This window comes from Pseudoliparis swirei, chromosome 9 (genome assembly GCF_029220125.1).
Source record: "Pseudoliparis swirei isolate HS2019 ecotype Mariana Trench chromosome 9, NWPU_hadal_v1, whole genome shotgun sequence".
NCBI lineage: Eukaryota > Metazoa > Chordata > Actinopteri > Perciformes > Liparidae > Pseudoliparis > Pseudoliparis swirei.
This window is the reverse complement of record NC_079396.1, coordinates 5,268,731-5,293,747: the sequence shown is the minus strand read 5'-3', so window position 1 is coordinate 5,293,747 and position 25,017 is coordinate 5,268,731. Positions and strand designations below refer to the sequence as shown.

The 25,017-nt window shown below is 44.3% G+C and overlaps 1 protein-coding gene across 1 annotated transcript in view; it reads left to right on the top strand.

Moving 5' to 3' along the window:
• The window catches only part of tafa5l (TAFA chemokine like family member 5, like), a 45,743-nt gene that overhangs the window by 2,498 nt on the left and 18,228 nt on the right, over positions 1-25,017 (top strand). Inside the window, exon 2 of the mRNA XM_056424151.1 lies at positions 13,697-13,846. Coding sequence (XP_056280126.1) covers positions 13,697-13,846 — 150 coding nt within the window. The remainder of the gene's footprint in view (positions 1-13,696; positions 13,847-25,017) is intronic.

Here is a 25,017-nt window from a genome sequence, read left to right as displayed (position 1 = left end):
TTTGGTGTCAAATAGACCATAAAGCCGAGTATGCATTAGGGCGGGGCTCATGAAAGTTTACTCGTGCTACCAGAGTTGTATCTGACATCATTTGCGGTCACTTCGGTTCACCGGTTAAAAAAAATGAAGCTAAAATAGCACCACAATCCAAGATGGCGGCAGCCACAATCCAAGATGGCGGCGGCCACAATCCAAGATGGCGGCGGCCACAATCCAAGATGGCGGCGGCCAAAAAGCCAAATTCCAGGCTTCAAAACATCTGTCCACAAACCAATGGGCTGACATCACGATGACTACATCCATTTCTTATATACAGTCCGTGATGAACCAAACGATAATTATCGCCCTCTGAAGTTTCTTATAGTTAGACTTGAGCTTTTAGGCCTCTTTTGCCTCATTGGATGGTTCCTTTGCGCAGAACCATTTGAGAAAGAGTCGGCGACGGCTGTTTGGGAAAGACTGAAGGAACATTACTCGAATCATTTATACCACAGGGACAGAAAAAAAAGCTCTGGAGGTGATTGGATGAACCATCTGTCAAACCAAGAAAGGCATTCTGTGCCTTTCAGTGAAGATATATTCTCCACTTCTGATTTAATAGATGCTATTGCAGCACCTAAAAAAAACCCGGTGTTTCTGCAGCTCTTAGTTTCTGGTAGTTGGCACTCTTCTCTTTGTCTGCTCAGCTATTACTCCTCATGCTGCACAGCCCTTTCTCTGCTCCTTCCAAAATAACCTGGAAATGTTGAGCGTCACTTCCCCGTTCGGCGAAACGTGTCCTCACTACGACGCGGTACGTCGGACGACTTGAAACCGATCCACCGAGATCCTAAACTGGCTGTCATATAAGTGCAACCGTCAGCGATGTTTTACGGCACGTGTCACGCGCCGTGATTAACGTGTCACTTTGATTTGCTTGCGGATAATTCAATCGCCGCTTCGGGAAACACACGCAAAATCCTGGGTGGTGAGAGGCGGCCATTTTCCTTTCCAACGATCCATCCAGTCTTGCTTCTCCGCAGTGCGAACTGTCGAGAGGCACGACGGCACACATCTTATGAGCTACGTCTCACTGGCGGTGTCACAACATTTTAGTGTGAGTCACTGTGGCTTCAAAATCAGTACAGAGCTCCATTGATGACGGCGGTCCACTCCTTTGTGGACTCTGATGTCTCCCCCCCCCCAAATGTCATTGACAAACCAGACTCATTTCGCCCTGCTACATTATTTTGGGATGCCATCAGGGTTACATTTTCCATTCTTTTTACAAATCATCATTGTGTGGGAGACCGCCAATCCTCACCAGGATGATGAATTTCGAAAGAAAAGAAAAAAACGTTGGGTGGCATTCTCTTTTAACTCGTGGAGCTGGGCCTCTCCATCCAAGCATTAAACTCATCAGAGGAGCAAAGAATTACCAACTTTTTTTCTGAAGTGAAAAGGATGATTTCCATTCCAGTCCTCTGCCAGGCGGCATTAAGCATGCAGAAGGAGAGCCGCTTTGATGATGACCTTGGCTCTAAATTCGAAGCAAATCATCGAGGTCTTCTATAGGCGCTGTAAAAAAGTATGAGCATCTTTATGGAAGAAAATGAAAAGAATGTGTTCAGCTAAATCAATTTGGCAGCACACAAAGCTCATACTTCATAGCTCCTTCATTAGGAATTATTTCGAGCCTTCAGCTTTGACCTCCCTCGTGGTTGACTGTGGTCCTCTGTGTTTTTTCTGCATTGTTATTTTCCCCGCAGAAAGCTCTGGGCTTTAAACTGCTCCATCATTGGCAGAGTGGTGTAAATGATTCGAGTAATGTTCCTTCAGTCTCGTGTCCTGATCTCTTTTCCATCCCGATGCCTGCTAACATATTTACCGAGAGGACCGTGCTTGAATATTAAAGCGGCGGCTCGCGCTATCACGCATTACTGGACCCTTCGGGGTCTCCATAGGGGTCTTCTGATGCTCACCCCCTTTTTTTTCTTTCTCTGGGCTTGCATTAGAGAAACAAAGCAATCCTGGAGGGCTCTGCAATTCGTAGTGAGTCACTGTGGCATGAGCGTGCTCCCTGCATCGCATTCAGCTGAGCTACTGTTTGCTTTTTGCAAGCCATATTGTACATTCACTCTTTTCCCCCCCGCCTGGAGTCTGTATTCATCCACGACCGAGTGTCTGAGTGTACTCTACATTGTAATATCTCTGCAGCCCAGACCGCACCGCTGCAACAGAAATCCATCAGAGAAAGCCACCTCTGCCGTGCGTACCGTCCGAGGTTTGCCGCAGAACCGGGCCCCCGAAATTACAACGGCGTCCCCTTAGCTAGGGTGACCAGATTTGAGTTTGTGAAAAAGAGGACACTTCGTCTCGGGGGGGGGGGGTAGTAGTAGTCAGTGTGCCCTAACATCTCTCTTGTTTTACCTGTTTTGTGATATACATGCCTAAAAGGTGCCTAATATTTCTAGACTGAAATAATATCGGCATTATAATTATTATAACTATGAGGATTTTTTTAGTTGCCTATTTTGTGGAGCCCCCTCAGGACGTGGTGTCCTACGCACAGCGCGTAGTGCGCGTTATGGGAGCGGCGGCGCTGGTAGTAGTTTATAGCACAAACAACAATGAACTAGTGGAGGCGGCAAGGTGCTCAGTGTTGCCAGATTGGAGATGGTGAAGTATCGTACCAAAGGCTCAACATGGTCGTATTTGGAGGATAATTATCGTGTATCTGGCAACCCTGAGATCGGTCGACCAATGACTGTTCTCTCTACAGTCAGAGCTCGCGCAAGAAGGTGGAACGTAAGGGAGATACCATTTCCAAAACGTGTAAGGGGTAAATACTAGTTTGTGAAAGACCCAGAGAAACACAAATATCCGACGAAGCAAAATCCCGGACGTTTTTGGAATCCCTGCCGGACGCATTTTTTAGGTCTCAAAAACAGGACATGTCCGGGGAAAACCGGACGTCTGGTCAGCCTACCTTCGCGCCGTGGGCATGTAAAGGGGAATCGCTTCTATTTCTATAGTGGTGATCCCCTTAAAGCAAAGCACATGTATATAGAAGCGCGTGTTTCGCTCCGCCGCCCTACTTGTTCAGCAGCAGAGGGGTCACGGCGGTGTCAGGACGTGTAACGCACGGGGGTCACTCAAACATCGGCCTCTCTCACCTGGGTTCCTATTTCCTGCTCCTGCATCTCATTACCTAATGGTGCTGTCGGGGCCAATGAGATGCACTACTAGGCGGCGGCCGACCTCGACTGACATAAGCTGAGTAGAACAAGGCGGCTGTTTGATGTTGACCTGAGTTGTTAAGCTAAAGACAAAGCTGTGAGATCAGAGCGTGCATGAAGGGAAGAGATTAGGCCCAAGCTCTGCAGATGAAATGAAAAGCAGCTGCAGATTGTGGATCCAGATCACTTGGATGAACCTTTTTAGTGTTGGAAAGCCTCCATTTGGGCTCATGTTACACCGTGAGTAACGGTGTTGTATCAACGTGAGTGGTGGTTGACCTTGGTGAACTTCATGTACGTCATGGGTGAGACTGAAATCCAGTTTATCGATTCAGTTGATAGTCAAGAAATTTTTTTATCATTTTTGATAATCTATTAACTGTTTCAGTCAATAAGCCAGAAATCAAAAAATCCAAACAATGGCGCTCAAGCAAAAACATGACTGTGGGTCAGTGGTTAACAGGTCTGTCTTTCAATAAGGGGGTTGGCGGCTCAAGCCCCGCCCTAGTCGATGTGTCCTTGAGCAAGACACTGAATTTCTCTCTGTAGCTGTGTCTACGGTGTATGAATGTAACATGAATGTAAGTCGCTTTGGATAAAAGCGTGAGCTAAATGACATGTAAGGTAACACTGGTGTTCTTATTTGGGCTGAAACAACAACAACAACATTAAAAATAATGAAATGAACGGTCTCCATTAAAAACTGGACGATCTGCGAACAACAACAATACCACGGGGGGGGGGGGGGGGTATGGAGGGGCTCTCCTGGCAAAGTCCTTGTGCAGTAGTTTTTCGCTACACTAGGAGCCTCCAGGACAACATCACAAGGTGAAAACGAGGTGATAACCTTGAGTTGCGACCCACATTCATGACCTGAATCTCTTCTTTCTCTGTGAGCTTCCATCCTAAGAATGTTCCAGATCCGTTTCTTTACCTGCACGAATGTACAAGTTTCACGAGTCGGGGCACATTTGTAACATTTACTTGACGCCTCCATTTTTTAAGGGGGCGGGGGAGACATTAGGAAGCATGCACATCACTTCCTGGTGAATAGAATGGTGTTTCTTTTATTATAATTTTTTATTTCACCGTGTAAATTCATTCAGATTAAGGACTTGCAACGTTTGAATCAAACAAGTGTCGTCCGTCCTTGCCTGGTACGCAAGCTCTGAAAAGCAATTTTTGCCGGCGGCAATCAAAAGTTTACAGATTGTAAAGCTCTCTGAGGCAAATTTGTAATTTGTGATATAGGGCTATACAAAATAAACTGAATTGAATTGAATAAATCACTTGTTCCGCTTCGGCACACATCTGTGTGTAAGAGTGGCTCTTGCATGAGGCCCATCCTTGTTTTTTTCTACTTTTTTTTCAGCTTGACAAATAGCCCTGAAGCACAGGCAGGCGATAAATCTCGAAGTTCTTTTTGTCTCATTTCAGCTCCTTCTGCACACATCTGGAAGTGTCTTTGAGCGAGACACTCGAGCCTGAGTTGCGCCTCCTTTGGCCTCTCCACCGCCGCCGTTATGTCTTTGAAAAAGAGGCTTTGCTCAGGTGCACATAAAAGCAGTCCATCTGAGTAGGTCAATTCATCCATAACCAATAATATTTGTAAAGAAAAAAGATTTGCATCTGTGAACGCAAGACTTTCATGAGAAAAGCCTAAATCGGAGCAGCGTGACGGTGTCTCTATGGACTCGAGAGGCGTGGTGATGGCGGTATGAGGGTTTAGTCCGTTATCATTACATCATGACATCTATTGCCTCTGTCCATCCGGGAGAGGGATCCTCCTCTGTTGCTCTCTTGAAAGGGTTTTTGCTAATTCTTGGGATGTTTCCCTGATGCGATATGAGGTCAAAGGTCAGGGGTGTCGTATGTGTACAGATTGTAAAGCCACATTTGTAATTTGTGATATTGGGCTATCCAAAAAAACCTGAATTGAATAACAAAAAACAGCTAGCCACCACAAAATATATTTTTGACTGGTTGTCGGCATCGTTAATACGTATTTCCTCTCACGCAGTCTTTTAGATCGCACATCTAAAGGTCGGCTGAATTCACATCTGGTTTGCTGCACGTCGGTATCCCCGCCATGCTAACGCTACTGCCGCCTTGTCTTCAGTTTAATCCCCGAGAACGGCACTTCTATCACAAAAGGACCATACAATGGGACGGATGCATTGACTCAGCCTTATTATGGTGTAATACCAGTGCAGTGTTCAGAGTCTGATTGGCTCTCAGGGACCAAGAAGCCAAGCCAGCACAGAATGGTGCCGCGCTGTACAGCTGTGTCTTAACAAGAGGGGAATAATAACAAAGACAATACATACAGGACTGTCTCAGAAAATTAGAATATTGTGATAAAGTTCTTTATTTTCTGTAATGCAATTAAAAAAACAAAAATGTCATGCATTCTGGAAATATTGCAAGCCTTTTATTCTTTTAATATTGCTGATTATGGCTTACAGCTTAAGAAAACTCTAAAATCCTATCTCATAAAATTTGAATATTTCCTCAGACCAAGTAAAAAAAAAGATTTATAACAGCAAAACAAAATCAAACATTTGAAAATGTGTTTCCAGGTGTTTCGAGTTAATTAGACGATTCAAGTCATTTGTTTAATACCCTACTAGTATACTTTTTCATGATATTCTAATATTTAGAAATAGGATATTTCAGTTTTCTTAAGCTGTAAGCCATAATCAGCAATATTAAAAGAATAAAAGGCTTGCAATATTTCAGTTGATTTGTAATGAATCCAGAATGCATGACATTTTTGTTTTTTTAATTGCATTACAGAAAATAAAGAACTTTATCACAATATTCTAATTTTCTGAGACAGTCCTGTATTGTCATGAATAATTACCTGAACTAGCTTTACATGAAGTGGAACTTTGAATAAATACGGTTTGAATCTGTGGTTTTGCGTCCCTGTCCAATAAAAAGCATTGTAAAACCTTGCTTCCATCTTAAGAAGCCCGCGAGTAATTACAATCTATAAACGGGAGATTGTTTTAATATGGAAATGGAATCCTTGTAAGTAAGTAAGTAAGTAAAAGTTTATTTATATAGCGCCCTTCGCAGTACGAATACACAGAGTGCTTTACAATAAAAACAATAAAAACAGTAAAAACAGTACAACATCATCAATATCATCATGTTAAACAAAGCAGCAAGGTGCTGAAGCCAGTGCTACATCACAAATTGCGGGTGCATTACCTCCAGTACACAAGACTTTTGAGCAGTCACAAACGCAGTAGAAGAAACCAACAAACAATAAATTAAACATAGAGAGCAGAAAACCGATAACACACAGAAACCTAACCCAGAAATGCCTGTTTGTAGAGATGTGTTTTAGCTGATTTCTGAAGCTTTTTCGGACTGAGCTGCTCTCAACACCTGCGGAAGTGTGTTCCACAGGCGTGGGCGACTGCAGCAAAGGACCGATCGCCCTTTGTTTTTAATCGTGTGCGCGGCACTGCCAGGAGCCCCTGGTCTGCTGACCGTAAGGACCGGCTGGGGGTGTGCTGTATGATGAGGTCATGTATATAACTGGGGCGAGGCCGTGTATGGACTTAAAGGTAAAGAGAAGCACTTTGTACTGGATCCTATACTGGATTGGTAACCAGTGTAGGGCAGCCAGTATAGGGGTGATGTGACACGATTTCTTTGACCTGGTGAGTAATCTGGCAGCTGCATTTTGAACCAGTTGGAGGCGGTTTATGGATGCCTGGTTTAGACAGGTGAAAAGTGAGTTGCAATAATCCAGTCTGGAGGATACAAAGGCATGTATAGCCATTTCCATCTCAGAGTGGGCGATGATGGAACGCAATTTCGCGATGTTTCGCAGGTGGAAAAAGCAATTGCGACTCAGAGTCTTGACGTGTTTATCCAGCAGCATTGCCTGGTCAAAATGAATACCGAGGTTTTTGATGGTTGGGTGGACATTGTTTTTGAGAGGGCCCAGATGTTCTAGTACCCTGGCTCTGGTGCCATCGAGGCGATGACCAACACCTCGGTCTTGGTTGCATTTAATTGCAGGAGGTTGTTAGCCATCCAACCCCCGATGGCGGCTAAACACTCCATCAGGATGCTGAGGGACTGCATATGCTCCGGTTTAAAAGAGCAAAGCAGCTGGATGTCGTCAGCATAAAGGTGGTATGTGATGCCAGAGAATGTTCTGATCAGCTGACCCAATGGGATCAGGTATAGGGCAAAGAGTAACGGGGCCAGCACCGAGCCTTGTGGTACCCCGCAGTGCAGAGGGGCGGAGTCGGATTTATATGGACCAGCTGACACTGAGAAATGTCTCTCACTGAGGTAAGAGGCAAACCATTTTAGTGCTAGACCTGACACCCCAACCCAGTTCTTTAGCCTATCTAGGAGAATACTATGGTCGACTGTGTCAAAAGCTGTCATAGTTCGTTCAGTGCAGCCTGTCATAGAATTTTATGGCAAATTCCCTGAGGAGAAGAAGAGCCTTTCTCACCCGCTCCCAATCTGGTTTCAGTTTAAATATACGAGCAGCGCGGGGCCCTGTGTCTGATGTGTTGGTCTGCTCCACACTAACCACTGAGGTATCTGCACAGTCCTAATTAAAGACACAAACAGATAGATAAGCCAGAACAAAGCAAATATGTTATTTGATAAGTGTAAGCAGGGACTGGATTTCGATGTTAACAGGAAAGATAATTAGCAGTTTTATACGTATTAGCTTCTGGCCGCTGTAATGCATCCAGGGTTTTAATAACCTCGTCGTGCAGCGCCGGCTCTCAGCCCGACAATGACGCACACTGAATCGGGGCGACGCTGTGGACTCCTGGCAGCCAATTTCAGGCACAGATACTGAGATATTTGTTCTCCTGGTTTGTGATCTGCGGCGTGTCTGATCAAAGCGCCGATATGTAGAGCACAGCCTCGCGTCTTGGCTGTGAGAGCTGTGTGTGTGTGTGTGTTTGAATCCCATGTGCATCGGCGCTGTTGTTATTCAGTGATAAGGTCATCGGGCTGCCAGTCAGTCAGCGCCGTGAGACGGTCTCTGTGCTCCGTATCGGCTTCCTATTCGCCCCCTAGATGTCTGACGGGATCCGAGAGGCCTCGACGGCGGCGACGCCGGTCGCCAATCCGTCGCTCGACAAGCCCCCTCGCCCGACCGCATGTACACATCGTCATGTGAAATAGAGACGAGGCCAAGCGTCTTCACGCTGCCGAGTGACACGAATCGCCCGTCGCATGAATTAACTCCGAGACATGTGATGGAGCGCTGGCGGTGGCTATGGGGCACTTTACAAAGCCACTACCCCTCCTTCTTACTATTCACCTCCTTCTGGCTTTTAAAACATGTTTTGCATGAACTCCATTCATCTGTCCAGTGTTGAAATATCTGACGGCACCTCTGTCTCCCCCCCCCCCAAGCACCCACCGAGCAAACGGGGAAAAGAGAGTGGCGGCCTGGTGGGTGGGGGCGGGCAGCGTGGCTGATGCCATGAAATGAAACGTAGACGTAGCAATTCTTCGTAGAGGTGATTGGGGTTTTATGACTCCCAAGGCTGGTTTGGGTCATAATTTCATGAAAAAACACTAATCTTATCAGCCTAAATCACAAAAAGTACCTGTCACTGAGACGAGCAACCCCTCCACCAATCCATTAGGTGAGATGCAGAGTCGTCCCGTTAGCTGGAAGGTTGTGGAGTTACTGACAGAGGGGACGAAAGTCTTGAAGTCTTGAGGTGCGTTGAGAATTGTTCGCGCAATTAGAGTCAACGTACAGACGTGAGTTGTTGCGATAGACGGCATTTTTCGCCGCGCGGTGCCTTTGAGGCGAATTGGCCGTTGGCGAGTTGCCAATCAGCGTTGAGACGCTCCGCCGTTGGTGAAGCTAACTGCTGCTGCTCTCGTAGCGCTGGAAGCGGAAGTCATTCAGACGTAGTCGTTGAAATTCACCGAGCTATGTGAGCATTAAGGATGGGTATGGGTTTTTTTTCTTTTTTCGATACCGGTGGTAAACCGGTATTTTAAAAACGATATCGGTGCCTGAACCGATACATAAAAATAAAAAAAAGCACAAAACGACAATTAACAATAACGACATAAAAAACTTATTTTGCCATATTCCCTGTAAAAGCCGTTCTCATGCACTGACAAAAAACGGATTTCAGACTGTCGCGCGAGTTACGAGCTACCGGCTAGCGCGAGCTACGAGCTAGCTTAAATATGGTTATAGGCTCATGGCTAATTTATTATTTGTTGGCCTACTTCAACGTTTCGGAACTAATCTGAGTTACGGCTGCTCTTGTCATCATCTCCACGTTTTCAAGGCGATCGCGCCCAGTCTCTCCCCATCGCGCCCAGCCTGACACTCATGTGCTCGGCACGGGCTCACGCAGACATTGAAACACGGTGCACGGTGATAAATGATAGGCTATCGTAACCGAAATGTGCGTTGCGTTTTCGGTACCCAACCCTAGTGAGCATACGGGTGATGTCATGAACCCAAACACGAGGGCGTTAGATATTCCGACGTTTGTGGGATGTCCTCAACTAGTATAAAGTAGAACTAGTGGTTAGTTCTTCCGTGGTGGATGGAGAAGAATATAACTGTTTCCACGGAGTAAAGCCCCTGAGATAAGCCCCGCCCCTCGCGAAGATTCGCACCGCTTTTGGTGTGAACGCGGCTTTAGAGTTGAGGCGGTGGAGCCGAAGGAGAGCGCTGGAAATGAAAATGGTCCATCCTCGGGAGAACGTCGTGTTGTCGTTTCCCGCCAGTGTGATCATTCGGATCGAGCTCTTGTGTGCAAATGGCAAACATCTTGACCCGATCGTGGTGCTCAGAGAAAAAGGACAACAGGGTTTCGAGAAAAGGTCAACGGGGTTCGCCAACAACACGAGGATCCTGAAGTTAAGGCTCAGCCTTGTTATGGGCTAAAGTGTCGGCCAATGGAGACACTAAAGGAAAGGTCACGGGATGACAAAAATGAGCGGGATCCATTCTCTCCTCGGCCAGCAGACATTTTGACCTTCAACGAAAAGGTTGCACGGTCACTATAATCCAACGTTACCACATTCTAGAATCTGGAATATTTCCAAGGTGTCTTGCTCTGGAACTAGTAGCTTCTGAAACCCCTCGGTGCCCAGCCGAGCCCATTTTATGGGTCATTTGTGTTGATCAACAACCCCTTCAACCTTTGCCATAGTTACAGTCATTTCATCCTATGGAGCAGTTAGAGTCTCTCTTAATGAATCTTCGAGGGTGTTGGAGCGACTGGAAATGGCAATGTTAAGGACTGATGGTTGGTGAATGCCAGGGATTGACCTTACAAGAACTGCAGCACAGACTCTTCTCCAATCGACCCTCGTATCTGCCTTTCACCGGCAGCTGTCAGAGAAGAAAGAACGTAGTTGACATTTTTTCCCCAGATAATTACAAAGGTGAAGTAATTTTCTGAGCTTTACTATATATATATATGTATTAATAATGTGATGTTAACATATTTGTAAAATACTATATATTTCAAATATACTTAAAATACTCTAAAAATCGAATTTAAGTTAACTTGCGGCATGCAAATTAGCACATACACAGTAATGTACTTAAATTGTACTAAGTATACTTTAAGTTGTTCCAATTTAGCACAACACATATACTTAATACTAGGGATGCACCGATCTGATCGGCGCCGATCCATATCGGCCGATATTCCCATTATCGGTTTTGATCGGCGTTCTCAAAACGGCCGATCAAAACGGCCGATCAGATGACGTAACATCTGCGAGAAAAACTATCAGAGACGTTTCAATCGCAGCGCACCGCAACGGAGACGATGCGCCCGGCGAGGGCCGCAGAGTGAGAGGTCCACGAGGGGATCCTCACCACCGAGCGGCGTCCCCGTCCCCCGAGTTGAATCTCTGGGTCAACTCAGCCGACTCTCACATGTCTGAGCCCCTAGAGACTGATGTTCACGGTAAACGCATTCGATCGGGAGCGCGCGAGGGTTTTGATAAAGTTAGCGGAAAGAACCACGTGAAACAACATCCGTTTATCAAAATAAGATGTCGACAAATCATACACTAGCATATAAAAGTAAACAATGAACTGATTTTGTATCTTTATAGATCGTTTCTGAGATTTAGCTTAAATTATGCTCACATTAAAACATTTTTACTGTACCAAGGAAGAGTTTATAAAAATAAGTCAGACTTTTGTATGTTAAAAAAAGTCCTGTAAATAGATTTCCCCAAGAGTTCCAGGAAATGAATAATGCAGATGTGTTCCATACATATCTGAAATCCCCTACCATAGCAATCAAACAATTTTAATGTATCAATTAGGACATTTTTCAAAGTAAAAGTCCTAAATGTTTAAAGAAATCTGTAATTTATTTAATGTTTGAGGTGCTTTATATATGTATTTCCTCATAGTCCTAGGCAATAATGCTGCACAATAAATAGAATGCTTCAATCGACACCGTGATCGGTATTATCGGATCGGCAGATACTGATTTCAGTGATCGGTGATCGGCACCAAAAACCTGATCGGTGCATCTCTACTTAATACACTTAAATACTTTAATCACAACTTAAATATATAAGGTACAAAATTAGTTGTTCCAAAATAACACACTTTAAGTATACTTAAGGGCTTCAAGTATACTCAAGTATGCTTTAAAGTTTAAATATACTTAGCATATTTATTTTTCACCTGGGATAAACCCATAGCAGATAAGTTTGTCTCGTTCTCTAACTTCACAAGTATTTAAATTGCAGTTATTAAGAAATGTGCTGTGAGTCATTAAAATTGTTCACCAGGTTGTTGATTTGTTATTTTTTTTAACCAGATCCCATTTGAAACCTTCTGATTTTAAACGACAAAGGGTGCAGCCTAATCGACATATATTGAATTTGTTCTTCCAAATGTGTTTTTGAAAAGCAGCAGACACTCGAGCAATTTACTGTGATCAAAGGTTGTTTATCTGAAAACACAAGACTATTAACGTATGATAAATCAAACACACCGGGAAGGCCTCAATAAAAAGACAATTAAATATGTCCCCCCGGGTTTTCAAATAATTTACCCAACAAAACTGCTGCCTCGACATTAAGTGTTCAATGAGACAACAATATGCCACGCTTAATGGCATATACGCCGATAGCACATTGGCATATATTCCAATGTTCATTTTAATAAATCTCCACGTTGAAACATAATTGTTTTAGCTCTTCTTTTGTTTGCCCGCGGCTTTTTGGAAAGTCACAAACGACCGTCGGAGCTACAGCTGCGATTCTGGGAGCCGAGCTCGTCTCCTCACCGTGACGATAATGTGAGACAGGTGTGAAGAATTCATCTCTCGGTATTGCGAAGTCACTCTATATTCAAAAATGAATGCTATATTCAAATTGGAATCGCGTTCACTTCATCACGACTAAAGAATTGAGTGAAAAGGGGGACGAATTTGTTCTCTCAAATTTGTTTTAACTCCCTCAACGTTAAATACTCAATACTCATAATTTACCCCTCCCACTTTTTCAGCGAAAAACACACTTGAATTCTCCAGTTTCTCCAGTTTTTGTATTCTTATTAATTTAAAGATAACATTCGAACAATTCAATTCAGTTTATTTTGTATAACCCAGAATCACAAATTACAAATTTGCCTCAGAGGGCTTTACAATCTGTACACATACGACATCCCTGACCTTTGACCTCACATCGGATCAGGAAAAACTCCCCAAAAAATAGAAAAAAAAACTTTCACAGGGAAAAAAGGGAAGAACCCTTCAGGAGAGCAACAGAGGAGGATCCCTCTCCAGGATGGACAGAAGCAAGAGATGTCATGTGACCAGAAGGAAACATTACAGAGTTAAAACACAATAAATGCAAATAAAACCTGCGTAGCCACAGGTCATTGGGTCACGGTGTCGTCCATCAATCTGTAATGCCCGGAGAACTCTGTTCTGTAATGTCTCTGTTGCTTGGATTAACAGCACGTGCAAAGGTTCTCATGACTTTAAGACATTCTGTCCATTTGCCGTTTCAGTAGACTTGGAAACGGGGCCCGGCAGCCGTTGTCACGTCAACCGAGTCAGTCGCGCATCATTTCCTCCACCGGTCGCTGTTTCATCAACGAGTTCCTTTTACCACTTCCCTGGAGCTTTAGACTGGCAGGCTTGTTAACTCGCAGTCACGACGACCGAGATAGAAAATTTCCTTTTTATCAGATTCTTGGAAGGACCTTTTGTTTTCCACAGGATCATTACCAGTTACTTTTATCAACAGAGCAGCCAGCCATGCTGTGTAAAACACAAGAAGCCCCGCTGCCGGTAAAGCTATGAAATCACATTTTTACATTTGAGATTTTAAATGCGAGTTCCATGCATGAGTCCCGCCCCCCCCACCCCCCCAGCTTCTCCTTTCTGCAATATGTTACAACGCTCTCATTGTGCTAATGCGACGTCCTTTGTTCCTCGCTGCTGTGTGTTCGGCAGGCCAGTTGGCGGTGGGGACCTGCGAGATAGTGATGCTCAACAGAGACAGCAGCGTCCCCAGACGGACCATCGCCAGGCAGACGGCCCGCTGCGCCTGCCGGAGAGGCCAGATCGCCGGCACGACCAGGGCGAGGCCGGCATGTGTCGACGGTGAGTTGACTGACCGTCCACGCGTGTGGTTCATACATGTTGAAGGGATGAGAAATGCTGAGGTGGTTGGGGCATCTGATTACGACGCCTCCTGGACCCTTTAGAGGGTTTCCAGGCACGTCCAACTGGGAGGAGACCCCGGGGACGACCCAGGACACGCCGGAGGGATTACGTCTCCCGGCTGGACTGGGAACGCCTCGTGATCCCCCAGAATGAGCTGGAAAATGTTGCGGGTGAGAGGGAAGTCTGGGTCAGCCTGCTGGGTCTGCTGCCCCCGGCGACCCGACCCCGGACAAAGCGGATGAGAATGGATGGATGGATGAGAAATGGCCCTGAGAAACAGTTTCATTTGACTATGATTTATTCACTTATTGGAGTATCGTTGTGTCACCTGTAGGGACCGTTTCATTGATTACGACATGAACAACAACAACTTCCTGGCAGTGGGTCAGAGCCCTCTAATGTTTGTATTTATGGGGTCCACTGCATTACCCCACTGCCTTGGACCGCTTTATTACTGCACAGCAGTTGTGTTTAAGCTTGGAGCTACCTGGAGTAGGAAAGAAAAGAAAAGAAAAATCAATGAGCAGAGCCAGAGGAAGGTAGGAATATTCAGAGAAAAATAAAAATGTTAATTTACAAGAAAATTCATCATCTCAAAAAATTGAACTGTCGACCACCGTCTAAATTGAGTTTCACCTAAAGTTGTGTTCCTATGTGAAGGATGGTGAATATCCTGAAAGAAGTGTAAACCATTTTGTTCCCCTATATTTTTTCTGTGTTATTTACTGGACACAGGTAAATACTAATATACTTATCTTATTTTGCACTCGGTGTGTCACGTTTTCTTTCCCCCACTGTAAATTGTGACCTTTATATTCTCAGAAGATTCTTTTGTTCCTGTAAAGTTGTTATCCCCTTACTTTTCCCACTTTAATATGAACAAATATTCATATATATGTATCATTTTTTTCTCCTTGTATGCTTCAGTAGAGTTTACTTTTTCTCAGAATACTCCCCCCCCCCCCCCACCTCTCAGTAAATAAATGTTTTACCTACAATGGCCCTAACACACAACATTTATTTCGTTTGAAGTAAGATTTGACTAAAGAGACTAAAACCACTTTATTTTGACGCAATGGCGGTAACAAACACTGGAAATCAGCAGCGAGGGCCCCCGTACTCCGACACTCAATAGACTACTCCCAGTGGGAAACTAATATGAGAGATTATAAACACGATTAACAAAAGAATAATCGGTAAACATCATTAGATTGAAATACAACAGTGACTAAAAAGACATGAAATAAACAGCGTTCGTGACAATTAATGTCGTGTGGACTCATTAACTCTGCTACACACGGAGCGTTTTCACAGGCGGACATTTTGACATAACCGGAACATCGTGAAAAATCCTAACAGGAAAAGCACAGGTGTGACTATTATTATTATTGATGCATCCATTTTTATTACGGAGGCCCCGTTCCGGTGAACCAGCATGCGCAACACCAAGCAAGGCCTTACATCTGGCACACGTGAGGCGCAGTAGAGTCCGTTATTACCTTCGCATTGAAAATGCGGAAGGTAATGTTTTGATCGCCATGTATTTATTTGTATGCGTGCGTGCGTGTTATTCGCATAACTCAAAAAGTATTAAACCGAATCGCATGAAATTTGGTGGGATGATTGGTTATTATCCGGGGACTATTTGATTAGATTTTGGGATTGATAAGGTCAAAGGTCAATGTCAAGGTCATGAAAAGGTCAAAATCTTCTTGGTGGTCATCAAAGTAACAACGTTTAGGCGTCACATTCCGATACCTGTGCTGCCTCCATATGATTGGACGGCTGCAAGCGGGCTGCACGGTGGTGTAGTGGGTAGCACCGTCGCCTCACAGCAAGAGGGCCGCGGGTTCAATTCCCGGTCCGGGCGCTCCTTCTGTGTGGAGTTTGCATGTTCTCTCCGTGGCAGCGTGGGTTCCCTCCGGGCTCTCCGGCTTCCTCCCACAGTCCAAAGACATGCAGTCAGGTTAATTGATCACTAAATTGCCCGTAGGTGTGAATGGTTGTCTGTCTCTATGTGTGTCCTGAGATGGACTGGCGACCTGTCCAGGGTGAACCCTGCCTTCGCCCAATGTCAGCTGGGATTGGCTCCAGCGTGACCCTATAGAAGGATAAGTGCTTTAGATAATGGGTGGATGGGCTGCAAACGGTGATTGCCAATCGGCCAACAGACACATCAGCGCTCTGCCCCGAACCAACGCTAAGGCGTCATTAACCGCACCTGTGCTTTGCCTACTGTGACATATTGAAATGTCACATGCCACAACATCATGAATAATGTCTATCGTATCAAAACCAATGTTCTGTTTCTTTCCTCTCTGGTTGGGAGGTCAGAAAATGTCCCCGTGACATCGTGACATGTGATTATGCACAGTGGCAAACAAGCATGAATGTGAGAGCGCCATTAGTAAAGGCTCCTCTATGGAGGTCAAAGGTCGGGGGCAACCTTTGGTGGTGCGGAGGTGGTTCGGTTACAATAGGTTAGAGCTACAACGAGATGTAATGCGTTTGAGTTATTCATGCGAGAAGATCAGAACAACAGGAGGGGGGGGGGGGGGGGGTCATCGGGTGGAGAGCGAGAAATCCTTTGAAAGCCGCCGAGCATAACCGAACCATCGACAACATAATTAGAAATGAAGTATTTGTCGGAATTCATAATATTGTTATCCAAGAAAAAAATGTATTCCAGAAGGTAACACCCATATCTGTCCTAGACATGGAATACAAGTCAGCACACCAAGGGGAAAAAATAGGTCCAAAAGAATTATGGGCTTCCTTCTTTCTCCATTAAAAGCAAATTCCAATGTCATTTTGCTGTTTAACCAGCCAATCGATCGTCACTTTGAGCGCCCCCCCCCCCTTTTTGACCCCTCATGTCGACTGTTTGTCTCCCGACTATGCGATTGACCGTCTGCTCGAGACCTCCTGCACCCGGCAACGCATTAGTCGTCGCTTTTTGCCTCTTCATGCGGAGACTCCAGCTCACTAAAGATCAAAGAAAAACGTTCACGCACTTTCTAAGATAAGATTTGATACTTCGGAGCCCCCCCTCCCCCCCCTCCTCTGGGTTATTAGACGGCATCCAGACGAGGGCGACGAGACAGATGAGACAAAGTCCATCTGCGCTGCCGATCGGATCCCACAGCGTCACATGTATCAGATGCACCATTAGTTCCATCGCCCGATGACTCATGTTAGCCTTAATCTAATAGCCCTGACATGAGATCGTGTCACGCTCGCCACACTTTTATTCCTCTTCCTTTTTTTAATCAGCTCTCCCGCTCTGCAGACGCCTCTCCACAACTCAACAGATGCTAATTAACTTACAGAGTGCTATGATTACAGCAGCAGGAAATTGATTATTACTGGCTTCCCGCCGCGCCACACCCTACACTACATTAATAGCCGGGTGCATTAAAGATGCAACCTGTTGCTCGCTGGCTCGTTTTAAAGGGCTTTCTGCTGACAACTGAGGGGAAAAAAACGCCGTCCGTCATCACGAGGCTTTAAAGTGGAACTTCGGCACGTCGCCTGACTGAGCAATGGGTCCAACCGTGCCACATATCCTCTCTGACCTTTCATTGGAAGGTGTATTCAGGAACACTTTTGCTTTTGATGGGATTTCCCATAAATACCCCGTATGTCCTTCTTAGCACATAAACCAAATTTACTGACTTAGAGACACTTTAATTCATTTTTGTCCCTCACTTTGCTTTCCAGGGTTTGTCACTGTCATTAGCGCAGCAAGGGCTCACCGTCCTCTGGGTCAATTTAATATAACAGCAGCAGTGTGTTTCTGCCTTTCTGAGACGTGTGGTTATTGCGACCTTTAATGAAAGTTGGACTGACTGGAGTGAGTAATCAAAGGCGGTGAACTGTGTCCTGAGATCGTGTGTTAAAATGGACCTCTGTGATCTTCACCTTGAGCACAGCTGATTTTTTTTGGGACCTACTTTTCAGTAACTTGATATGCATTTCACTTTGAGTTAGTGAGTCATTTATATAATACTATTAACTTATTCTGGTCACGGTTCAGAGCATTCTTTGCTATTGCGATGCTTTTTTTTCTTTCCCCAGAGAATATCAAGTAGTTGTTTCCATTTTTCTCCTCCACACTCCAAAAAAAAAAAAAATCTGGGGGGAAAAATGGGTATGGCCTTGTACTCCACACTGCAAAGGTACAAAGTGGTGTGCATTCACTCTGATGTGGGGTAATGCACCAATATCAAGACACATAAAAAGACAGATCACCTCTCAGCAGTTTCTGACTTGCAGAGAAAGTGGAAAGCCTGCACAACATTTCTCTGAATTCAAGTTTCATATGGAGTTCTTTTTTCGCAGTGAAAAGAAACGGAGAGATCAATGCGTGTTCAGTTCCGGTGGGGAACATGTATAATAAGTCTTTTCAAGATTTATTTAGCCTTTTATTTAACTGAGTTGATACGGGGGAGGGAAAGTATGTCCAATAACCACATCATAACGTTTTTTATTAATTAACTCATGTATTTGTTAATCCTATTTGGTATTAATAATCTCAATCTGTAAAACAACTAAATATGTCAGATAAACAAAAACTGCAGAGTAAAAGGGGCAATATTTCCCTCTTGCAAGTCGTGTAGTAGACAAAAAATACTCTAGTGAAGTTCAATTACTTCAAAACTTCCGTACAGTTCTTGACTACATGTACTTAGTACTTATTTTCCAATCAGCACCATAATCAGCACCATGGACAGCAGTCAAACAGATGTATTGACTCCAAACTACACACTCTAAGTACGATGATTAAACCCTTATCGAACCACCCCAATGAGATCACAGTCTTTTCCAGGGGACCCCTGGCCAAGACCCCAGCACACACTCAAAACAAACATGCTGTGTCAACTGCATAATCATATGCCGAGGAATACCAACAGGAGAAAACGGATCCAGCTGAGGAAGCAATTACAAAACTCCAGTTGAATTAGCCTCCCAACCCTCGACTACATTTTTTAAAATGCTCTCATTGGAATCGGCCAATACCAGCCTGTAATGACCTGTTAGCACACAGTACATGTCTTATGTCAGCGTCGGAAATACACGAGAGCAAAGGACAAAACTGACCCTAAGAAATATAATTTTGTCCCTGATATCATTAGGGGGGGGGGGGGGGGGCAAAAAATGCCCCCATAATTTCTTCTAATAATTATAATAATTTTATAGCGATTTTTTTTCTTCTTTTTCTGTATTGCCTCAAATCAATAAATATAATTTTTAATTATAAAAAAACAAAGAAATAAGCTATAATTGTTAATCGTTGTTTAAAAAATGTAATAACAATAAATATCCACAAAGAAATAAGAATACAAATTGAATATGATTGTCTGATCTATGTTTTCTGTTCAAAAAAACACATTTAGGCTTACAGTATATGAGCAATTGTCATAACAAATAAGTATATTCTTTTTTAACAAAGGTTCAATGTTATTTTACAAGTGCCCCCAAAGTATTATTAAATGCCCAAGGATTTCAGTCAGTGGGGGCAAACATGTCCCCCTAAAAAGATAGATGTACATTTCCTACCCTGTCTTGTGTACCAACTTCAAACTACTGTGAAGATTAGTGTGTAGCCTCAACTGTATTGGCACCGTGATGTGGGACACGGCGTTTGTTTCGCCCCCGGTCGACCTTCTGCTCTGAAGTCAACCAGCGGGCAGTCATCTGTTCACTCGTTCCTCACGTGCAATAATATCTCAGGTGCCACAGCCCTGGATCTGAAATGGAAACCCACATCAGAAAGTTCAAACACTTCCCACTGCCAGTTACAGTGATGGGCATGCTGGTGGCGGCGGGATTACAAGTCATAACGCTGTAATAAACATTCACTCCATACCCCGCCGGTCTGACTGATGTGGAATTGAGCGCAGAGCGATTCTCGCGTTACAAACTTTCTCCAAATACCAGAAGTTTGACTTGTCACATTGGATTTGTTTTGGTGCGACGCACGTGTCACTGCACACGCCGCTGTTTTCGATGGTGTTTGCAGTTTGACCTCTTTGAGAGTGTAGCCAGCTAACTTTACAGTTGGAGAAACTGATCTCCACAATTATAACCACCAGCAAAAAGCTGGAGGATCTGAATCTCTCTCTCTCTCTGCAGTTTCCTGTAATGAACAGAAACCAGAAATCCGAGGCCGGCGTGCGATGGAGCCTTTTGGGACGCCGGTCTGCAGCTGGTGGCTTTAAGGAGACAATTGTACAACATTTGTTTTTATCTCTCTTGTCATCCTGCTGGCATTCGCACTTCCTTAATGACGTACCGACAAGCCGACCTAAGCCCCGCAGAGAATAAAGTTTGATGTATGTGACTTACACATGAATTGATCGCCTGATTGGCCCAGAAGGCGGCCGCATCCTTCCTGCAGCATGACGTGTTTTTCCTCATTTGTTTTAATTCACAGAGCAGTTTTCTCACTCTGCAAACAACTTCTTGTCTTCATCTTTTTCAGCCCATATTTTTACATATTTCCTTTCTTCTCCTTTTTTTTTAGTTGGCCCTCTTTTTTTGTGTGTGTCACTGTTGTGCAGCTTTAGTCTACACACTGTACACGGGAGGATTATGTGCGTTGTCTCCTGCTCGACTCCCAGCTCTCTCGCTCTAATCTGCTCCCCGACTCTCCCCGCCGCGGCCCCGTTGTTGTCGTGCCACCGCATCACACTGGAACTGCGTGACGCTTGATGGCCACCGGGGTATGGATCCGTGTTTACAATGTGGCGGCTGCGAGCTTCTGCTGTCACATTTCCACGCGATCATTATTACTATTTATTAAATGTATTGAATTTATTTTATTTAATTCATGTTATTTATTTATTTTATGTCATTTATTTATTTAATTAAGTAATTAATTTTATTAATTAATTATCTATTTTTTTTCAGTTTCACTGAACAAAAAAACATTGTAAATGACAAAAAAAGAAAAACTTAAAAGTAATAGAAAAGAATACAAAAAAAGAAAATAAAGATAAAGAAAAGACAGACCACCAGTAGAAAATATATGGTAAATTAATAGGGGGTCGTCATTGGCTCGTTACAATTTTTTATAAATCTTTTTCAGGTCAGCTGAGATCATTACTCATCTTTTCCTTGCCTACAGTCCATTTTCCCCAGTGTTGTTTGTGGGACTCTGCTTTGATCCTTAGGTAGATAATTCGTTTACACACACAGTATATTTCCTCTATCCACTCACTGTCCTGGGCTGGAGGGTCACTTTTCAACCAACTCCTTGTGATGGCCTTTTTACTTGCTAGTATCAGGATGTTAAAGAGGTAGATGTCCTTCTTTTGGATGATGTCGCCAGGCATCAGTCCCAGGTACACAATCCGTGGGTACCTTAGAATCTAGTAGCACAGGATCTCTTCTTGAGTCTGAATAACCGCATAAATTGATCTGTTGTACTGTTTTATACCTGCAGAGAGACGCAGACGGTTGTTTGATAGATTAGATTGAAGAACTTTAAGAAAAAGAAAAAGGATAATTGATCATTCTGTCCTTTTTCTTGACCAAATCTTCTCCCATTTTAATTTGTTGTTTACCCTGTTTGCTGCTAATGCTCAACAGATACACTTTGTCTGATCACTAATTATATGCAACGCCCCACCGGCCCCCCCCCCCCCCCCCCCCCCGCCATCGCTGTAAAGCTTACCGTCAGTGTCAACACTTCCTGCCCTCGATGTGTGCGCGGCGTTGAGTCTCATTGGCAGCGGCTTTACAGCAATTACACCCACAAAAAAAAGCAATTGAAAGAAGTGATTTCCAGCTCCCCGAAAACGCTGCCAAAAAAACAATCAATATATTTGGCGCTGTGAATGTGTTTGTAACAGGAAAATGAGAATGAAATATATATTTTTGCCATTTTCATCTTTACTGACAATCAAATCTGTTCTACGTTTTTTAGATTTTGAACACGCCAGACGGGCTAACCTCCTGGTTTTGATCTTGTTGAACCGGCGAGAAATGCATTTTTTTTTTTTTAAAGCCAGACGAACGCGATATAAACTCAGTGATTCAGCAGCTTGCTCAACAAAACACACAGTTTAGGAGGAAGGATGGCGTCATTCGGAGCACACGGCCGCTGGCTGGGTTTAAAAATGTGTTTTAATGTCGGATTCTTCTGTTGTCATAATTAAAAGCGAAAGAGCAGCAGGCCTCTGGTAGCAGGTTGCACTGCGTCGAGGACAGAGGGCTGGAAATCTGGCTGCTACAAAGTGATCCATTGTTGAAGCTTAATTAACGTCAGCCAGAATGCCCGTTTAAAAACAACCGGTGACGGTATTTCTGGTGCCCATCTAAGCTAGTTAGCTGATCTGGAATGCTTGGCAAGCATCAGAATTATTATTAAATCAGAGGCGACACACAATTTATTGTTGGGTTGGCGTGCTCCACTTCACAGCGCGTCGTCTTTTCAACGCAATGAACACACTCTTCACGTCTTTCTTAAGTCTCTTTCTATTTGTTGCATCTCATCTAAATGCATTTTTGGATGAGCTGCCTGTGGCTTTAGTACAAATGTGATGTTATTTTTGACTTCTGCGGAGGCAGAATTACGACAGACTAACAGTCTATAGGTCTTTTTTTTCCCGTCGTCTGCTTGCGTGTTTTTTCTCCCATCGTGATGATGTCACTAATCCCAACACCACACTTTACGGCATGGGGGTGGGGGTGGTGGGGGAATTCATCGAGTCATCATAGCTCAAGTCAGACTGTCATGGATGGCATTGAAACCGTAACAAGGGCGAGCTACCCAGGGCCTGGGCACTGTGGCAGCAGCTGGAAAAAGAAAAAAACAACACCATTTATTTTAGCCGGCGTCTTGCTGGTCCGGTGCTGATGCACTCCTTGGTTAGTCAGCACTCACACCACTTTTGCCGACTCAGCTTTTTTTATTCTGCGCCCCTGGAAATTGAGTTCTGCCGGCCCCCATAATGTACTCCAAACTACATCTGCAACTGCCTGATACATCTACGCTTTGTTGCGCCTGACGGATGGCTGGGAAAATGAAAATCTTGCCACGGCATGTTGCCGTGTCGAGAGGGAAGGTTACACACATGCAGTGTGGCTTAATAAATACCACAGGATGACAGATCTTTATTGCGGCACAGCAGTCGGGGGTATGACACTCCAAAGAGCAATTTCGGACTCTTAACAAGGCCTGGACCAGGAATACTTCGCAGCAAAATGTCATAGGGCCTCCTTTTCCGCACCTCCTCCCCCCCCCCCTCCCCCCCCTCTCTCTCCCACTCCCTCCATCCGCTCTCCGGTGGACATTTCAACGAATTGTGGTACCTCTCTTTCAATTTGCCGACCGTGTTAACTCGTTCCACAATGTGCTGCCCCGGGGGGTGGGTGGGGTGGGGGGCGGCGGCGGCGGCCCCGGCCCCGGCCTCAGGTCCGCAGAGAGCTGATAACCTTTCGGTGTTGCTTTAGCGCGCTGTGTAAAGAACAATCAGAGCTTATCAGCATCGACTACAGGCGAATGCTAATTCAATGTCATGGTGAACGGACTGCAGAGGGAGAGGCAGCGCTCCACTCCGACAGCCCCGACGATTTCTGCAGCAGACAACATATATTTTAAGAAGACCCGAAAGCCTGTTAGTCTGCGATCCGCCTCTCTCAATCGGCATCGGGTAAATGCTTGTATAATAATTTGTGCATGAATCAGCAGAAAATGAGATATGACGGGTGACATTTTTAAGGGATATCGTATCTATGGGATAACATCTCCAGCCAACATCAACACAAAACTAATTTTCCCTGTCGTCATTTTCCTTTTTCAATGTCGATTGCCAATAGGAATGCCGATATGAAAACATGGAACGTTCCATGGCATCATGCATATCTCCACAAATTCAGGGCAGTCCCAAACACAGCCCTGCTCTTCTTGTAGGGAGGTTATTTTAAACGGGTTAACTGGTTGGATAAAGTGGCTGTAATTGCAAAACAATGACTCTATATCATTGCCATTCCTGCCTTGTCGCTCTCCTCCCCTCTGGTGCATCAAGATACTGTTTAGTCTAGTCCACAGGTGTCAAACACAAGGCCCGCGGGCCGATTCTGGCCCGCCACGTCATTTCATGTGGCCCCCTGACGGCTTGAAAAGACATATCACCTTTTCTTCAAGAAATTTGAGAAAAATATCCTGTGCTTTTATTTTGAAGGTTTCTAATTAAATGGAGTTATATAAGAGAAATGTTCTCATGTACAATATTTATACACTCAAATAAACAATAACTAGAATGGGTACTCGGTAGAGCGCATACCTTCGCATATCACAAGATTGGGCATTGAATTATGAACATTTTGGCATTAGTAGCATGCCAATTGGATACAAATTGACCGCTATGGTAAAAAGAAAGATTTTGACCTTTCCATGACCTTGACCTTTGACCCGATTGATCCCAAAATCTAATCAAATGGTCCCCGGATAATAACCAAACATCCCACCAAACTTCATGCGATTCAAGAAGATTGTGACCTTTTCATGACCTTGACCTTTGATCCCAAATCGATCCAAAAAAATCAAATGGTCCATCCAAAATTCCAAATTTTCATGCAATTTACTTTTTTTTTTTTTTTGAATTAAATATAACAAAATAAATAAAAACGCGAAAAAAACATAACCTTCCGCATTTTCAATGCGAAGGTAATTAAAAGCAAAGAGAGTTATTTCACAATATGTTTGAGTCGTTTATACCGTGTTTCAGTTCCAACCCTTTGAGAGGCAGCCATGATGCCGACGTGGCCCTCGGTGAGGATGAGTTTGACACCCCTCTAGTCTCTGCTGTGCGTTGGCTTCCTGGGGAAAACACAGGTGGCATCAAACCACCTGACGATCGCACAGGTATCCCACGACTGGCCGTGTTGTCCGTCGTGTGCGCGGTGCAGAGCGGATTGCTCACCGTCACTTAAGGAAACGAAATCCAGTCAATGTTCTGCTTTTAAAATGCTTCAATTACTTCCAACACGAGAACCCCTTACCCAGAATTACCCACAACAAGCTTTCAGGTGGAATATTGAGTGTAACAAAAAATCCAAAAAGAGAAGAGGCAATCTGACTGTGGAGCTGCAGTGAGAGC